This window comes from Sphaeroforma arctica, assembly GCF_001186125.1.
Source record: "Sphaeroforma arctica JP610 unplaced genomic scaffold supercont1.189, whole genome shotgun sequence".
Taxonomy (NCBI): Eukaryota; class Ichthyosporea; order Ichthyophonida; genus Sphaeroforma; species Sphaeroforma arctica.
In genome coordinates, this window is record NW_014040369.1 from 76072 (window position 1) to 82410 (window position 6339).

General features: G+C 41.0%; 1 protein-coding gene across 1 annotated transcript; it reads left to right on the plus strand.

Annotated features, from left to right (window-relative positions):
• The first annotated feature begins 3377 nt into the window (after positions 1 to 3377).
• SARC_03637 (hypothetical protein) lies at positions 3378 to 6141 on the plus strand. The gene is made up of 2 exons (XM_014302566.1): positions 3378 to 4023; positions 5022 to 6141. Exons 1-2 carry the CDS (start codon positions 3436 to 3438, stop codon positions 5496 to 5498), a joined length of 1065 nt encoding a protein of 354 aa, XP_014158041.1. The 5' UTR covers positions 3378 to 3435; the 3' UTR covers positions 5499 to 6141.
• Positions 6142 to 6339: the final 198 nt, after the last annotated feature.

Here is a 6339-nt window from a genome sequence, read left to right on the forward strand (position 1 = left end):
ATATAGTATATATATATATATATATATATATATATATATATATATATATATATATATATATATATATATATATATATATATATATATATATATATATATATATATATATATATATATATATATATATATATATATATATATATATATATATATATATATATGATATGTATATATATATGCAGGTATGTAGACATCTATACATCTATATATATATAAATATATAAAAACATATAAATCTCTAACTAATTTATGATATGGATTGAAAGCAATCGCTTATGTACCTGATTCGCTTAGCGGGTTCAATTTGATATCTGTATATGGAGAGAGGTATTTCAGTGCATAGTGTATTTTTATAAAACGGATAGTATGTACGTATAATCGACCATACAGTATATTTATACTCAGATCAATCATAGTAGCAACTATATACTCTTATTTGGAAATTGATAGTTGGATCTGGGCCAAGTTGGGATTTTTAAACATATTGTCCTAGTCAACAACAGTTAAGCCCGTCTTAAATAATAGATATTGTCTGGTTCAGAGTTTTTTTTATTAGTGTTTTTATTCTTTGACCTTCTCGCCCAGAATTGAAATAATAAAGAGTAGACAGTCTGACACCATGCAGTCATGCACACTGCACATGTGACATGTCACCGACATGTGGTCAAGGTACGCGCCTCCTCACGACTGTCATCTCTGTTTACTCCGGGTTCAGATATTTACCAACATGTCCTGATACCAACAAGTTACCAACGTATTACACTACTGATACCAATATATCCTGCCTATTATGGCGTTAAAAATAATGAATGTCGGAGTACATTTACTATGCCGAGAATGGTTGCCAAGTGCAAACTCAAAACTGATTTGCCAAGCGGCTAAGTAAAAAAATTATTTGGTACAAGTTTGTGATTTTTCATTTTTTTTCGAACCTATTTTCCCCCCCTCGAATTTCAGGGCCAACCACCACGATGATTTTTTTTGAAGCAAGAAGAATCGCAGACACTCAGTAGGAACTACTACTAGGCCGAAGGACTGACCCTCACATCATATGTCAGTCTGACACAACATTCAAAAGTCACAGATACCCCCCTCTAGAGGGAGATATTCTATATATAGAGAGAGAGATAGAGACTAGCGTGAGATATAAAATAGAAAACTATAATGAAATATTACTAATTTCGAGTGCTACCAGTATGTCACTGCTGTGGTCTGTGGACTATTGTGAGTGCATTGTCACTGCAGTAAGTTCTCGAATACTATTTAATGCCCGTTTTTTCATAGTTAATAATCAAAAACAATAAAATTCAACAAATAACGTTCTGAAATATAGGTATCGACTACCTCGTACTAAGCCAGGCTCGCGGCAAGAAATCGGACTAAGATAGTCTATCGTTGACATGGCCTGTGTTGTTGAATGTCAATTTGGTTTGTCTAGTGATCAACATTTGATTGCAGACGTAAGATTGACTCCATGTGTCGCATTAGGTGTATCAAAACCTTCTTTTTGAACTGGACCTAAAGTTGCCGACGCTAGGGTTACTTGGTGTGGCTGTTAGTAGAGGCTAATACACAGTTGGATCCAGTCCATGTTGTTTCAACTTTCGACAAGTAGACCTGCCAACGGCTACTGATATTATTGCAAAGATTGCATGGATGTAACCTGATAGTCGCAGGCGCCTGGAGGTGAGACCAATGGCCCCTCAGAAGTTTGGCCCAGGAGGACTAAAATGAACCCTATTTTAATTTTATCACTAAAGAGTAGACATAGTTCCCGAATTCTTCTGTTTTTGTGTGATTGTACTTTTCAAAAATACACTTTCTGGTCTGTTCCGGTTCGAGCTGATCTGGTATGCGACAACGACACGTCGCAATGGAATTGATGTCGTTTATCAAAACGACATGTCGCACATAAACGACATGTGTCGCACTCATAAACGACGTGTCGCAGATGAAAGCAACACGTCGGTTGACAGCTATGGTGTGACGGTTGGTACTTTGAGTGTTTGGAGACAGTAGAGATGTCAATTTTGGTACTTTTGTCCTTGAAGTAACTGGCAGAAGGACACGACTGTTTTGTCATTGTATCTGATGTTAAAGTTGAAGAAACACTGACGTAGTGATTATATGATAGACCGTGCTATACACTTAATTACTATAGAATAATCACACTGCATAGCTACACACATATACAGTTTATTGATATACTAAAAATACTAAGTTGGTAGTTACTAGTTTCTAAATGTTTATTTTCCGGATGTCAGCAAGGCCAAGTAGCAACTGAAACTCGACATACTAGCCCGCCCAACAAATAAAGGCGGTCGAATACGCAAACGTGATATGATTAGCTGTCTTTAGTTAAATGTTAAGATTAGGAACATATGATTGGTCACATTTTTTTCTCGGAAATAAGGTCTGTCGAAATGATCAAATACGACCATTGCGATCAATGCGACCAATGCGACAACGACACGTCGCATTAACATCAGTGTCGTTTTCTAAAACGACACGTCGCATTCATTGCGACACGTGTCGTTTACCAGATCAGGGTTCGAGACTTCGAAGTTCACCGACCCGTGGCCTTGGGGCGTGGGCCGTGGGCAACTGGGCATGTGTCGACTGCCCGAAACGCTCAGACTCCTCGGAGTCTCAGAGGCAGACACTGTTGTGTACAAATCAGAAATCTCAGTTCTCAAGTTCTGAGTTCTCAGTTAGAGTTTGTCTGACTTTGTCAGTTCGAGTTCTCAGTTCTGAGTTCTGCGTGACTGTTCTCAGTTTTCAGTTTTGATTCTCTCTTCGGTCTTTCAGAATCCAGAAGTACAGAGTGAATGTGTCATTACTCATTTGGAAGGCTATGACTCGTCTAGAATTTGATTTTTAATTTTTTTATAACCCAGCAGCCTGTTGGGCCGTGGCACATGATGGTGATAGTGATGATGGATCATCAGTCATGCATGGGCCCTGGGCTGATGGCTGTCATTACTCATTATAGTCATTTTTTTAATACCATAAAGGTAATAACTTTTAAGTCTATAATACACGTATACAGTATTCACTATGTATATTTTTTACTTTTTAAAAGCAAATAGCAATATTAAAAACTAGAGTTGAGGGGCTATCATTTGACGAGTTTAACTCTTCGGTGACCAAATATGGTAAAAATTATAAAAATTAAAACTATAAACTCATTTCGTTTTCCTCTCCGACTTCCGAGTCGCCGTCCTCCAGGCTCCAGCCTCCATGACTCCATGTCCGCAGACCACAGTCCACAGGCCACTCACCATCCACTGTACTAAATATCGTACGCGAGACTCGAGAGTCGAGAGATATATTGTATGTATATATATTCCAATATTATATCATCCAAGCTTCAAAACCAATAATAAATAAACTTGGTGATACAGTAATCTACACAATCTACATCATAATAACATAATGGTACAAACCGTACTCTTGACTGGCACCAGCGGGTTTATCGCATTGCACATCCTAAAAAAACTCTTAGAAGAGGGCGAGGTGCAAGTACGAGGCACAGTGCGATCAACATCAAACGACAAGAAAACACGGCCTATCAAAGAACTGGTATACAATGCCAAGTATCCTGTTGAGCTCGTCGAGGCTGATCTTATGTCCGATTCTGGCTGGGCTGAGGCTGTGAAGGGGTGTGATTACGTGCTGCACACAGCTTCGCCTTTCTACCTGGCACATGGAGATGCAGGTAGAGAGAAACTCGTCAAACCAGCGGTAGAGGGCACCCTGAGAGTACTACGCGAATGTGCTAAGCCTGGGTCTCAAGTCAAGCGCGTGGTATTGACATCCAGTATAGCAGCAGTGGCGTTTGGGGTTGAGCATGAGGAAGGTTACATGTACTCAGAACGGGACTGGACAAATCCAGATTCACCGAAAGTCGATCCCTACACTGAGAGTAAAACACGAGCGGAGAAGGCTGCTTGGGATTTCGTAGAGAACAATCGCGATCACAGATTCGAGCTCTGTACTATAAACCCAGGGATGGTGTTTGGGGTATGTTTTGTAGATTCATAATAGTCTGTTGTGTGCTTGACCTCTGGTGGTGTGTGTCTGGGGTTGTGTCCGGGCATGTAGCGTAGTGTTGCATACTGCTGATAAATCACATGTATGCCTATGCGTGCATAGTTTCAAATGAACTGGTGGCTGTGCATATGTATGTGCATGCGTCTATCAGCTTCTCGATCGTATTTGTGCTTTGTTGCGTCTCGTTCGGAGGTCCTTTGAAATTTACAGCTACTATATGCTCGTGCGTTGTCAACTAGTACCTCTTGGGATTTGAAGAGGAAAATTAATACAACGTACACGCTTATTCACTTTAGAGCTGAGCGCAAACAGTGTGTTGTGATGAATGATCCTACTACTTGAACTGAGTTTTGCTTTCAAAGTCAATACTAACGATGCGTAACTATCACAATGCTCGCGTATTTGAACGATATCCAGTCTAGTACAGCCTTTTGTATATGTATGCTAAGCTTTTAGGCTTATAATTATCGTCCCACAAGCTACTATTCAATGGTTTGTATTTTTTTAAATCGTGACTACAGTTTGTCTATTTAAGATGTAAATCGTTATGTCTGGAATGCACAACGCACGATTGTGCCAACAACCTTCTCCTTTCCTTTATCAAGTCATGGTGCACGTGATTAAACTAGGTAAGTGTGTATCCAACACCCGCACGGGTTACGGTTATGTATGCGGTTCTTAAATGAATAAGCTTTATCAACCTACGTACATGTGTTCTTGTGCAAAGGAACTAGTATTGCCTAATGCGCAGGCGTAGCTTAATATTGTATGCATCATCCTCCGCACAGCTCACCTTTTAGAATGTCATATACTTAAAGTATTCAGTTGTCGCTTGACGCGTGTTCCACAAGGGGTTCGCTACATTTAGCTTACCGTCCAAAAAAAGCTCTACATACACATCACGATAGCATGAAGCACGGATTCTGCAGCACCTGACCTATCACATGCGCTTTTCACCGATCCTATAGGAAACGCTGGGAGCCACTGGAACCAGTGTGGATTTGGTCAAGGATATGGTGCAAGGCAAAATGCCCATGCTTCCCCACTTCAACATGCCGGCAGTAGATGTGCACGATGTGGCGCAGGCCCATATAGAGGCCATGCGCAGACCCCTTGCGACGGGCAAGCGGTTTGTGCTGTACGCCAATGATATATGGCTCACAGAAATGGCTGCGGTGATCAATAAGGAATTCGGTGCAATGGGGTACAGTGTAGCTGAGCGCAAGATGCCGCATTTCCTGGCGTATGCTATGTCGTTTCTGAGCAAGGACATGGACATGATCTATAAGGGGTGGGGCGTGCCACACCCGTGTGACAACACACATACGCGAGAGATACTCGGCATTGACTTCAAGAGTGTGGATCAGAGTATTGTGGAGACCATCCACTGCTTGATTGAGAAGGGTCTAGTGGAGAAGAAGGACACCTACATACCACGTGCGTAAGAGCGCCAACCAATCACAATGACGAAGTAAAGTACTACAGCTACTGTGCGCTGTTTAAGGAGATGGACGGGTCCATGCAAGTGTCGTATAGCTTGTCTCAGTCAGCCATGTGACCTATTTCTGTGGAAGTTTATTGTTTTCAACGTGGGTAAAGCAATGTCTCGAAGCCTTTTGGTCGCAGCTGTACGACTGCAGCCTATTTCCCCATCCGCGAGAGAGAAATAAGTAAAAGAAGTATGAAGTTTTTGGCACAATCAGCGCATACAAACGGTGGGCTCCTCCACTGCACAGCTCACTCACTCTCTTCTGGCCTGTCAGTATCCACACTTCAAGCCACCCACCCAGTAATATCCAATCATGTCAACGGTACAACTAAGAGTCTAATCAATAAACAATCTGACAGGCGCATGGCCATTGTACCCACGTGCTATCCAATCTGCGCTTTGACGATTTACATGGGGTCCCCACTACCCCTTGTTGGTGCTAGCCTTAAGTCAGGTTGTCTCAAACAAAGCAGAGATACAAATGTTTTTATAGGACGTTTCCTTCCAACTCGAAAGGGTGTGCTCTTCGGAGAGTGCAGTCAAATAGACAGCGACCACAGGGCACAGAATGTATACACATCATAAAAGTAGCTACTAGTATATCATATAACGCATGTTTAGTATTTTATTCAATGTACGATTCCTGTCCGTGTACGGTGCCCAACAATTTAAATATTACATGTATCTGAAATTCCACATAAATCATATATATATATATATACATATATACAGACATCCATACATACATACATACATACATACACACACACACACACACACACACATACACACACACA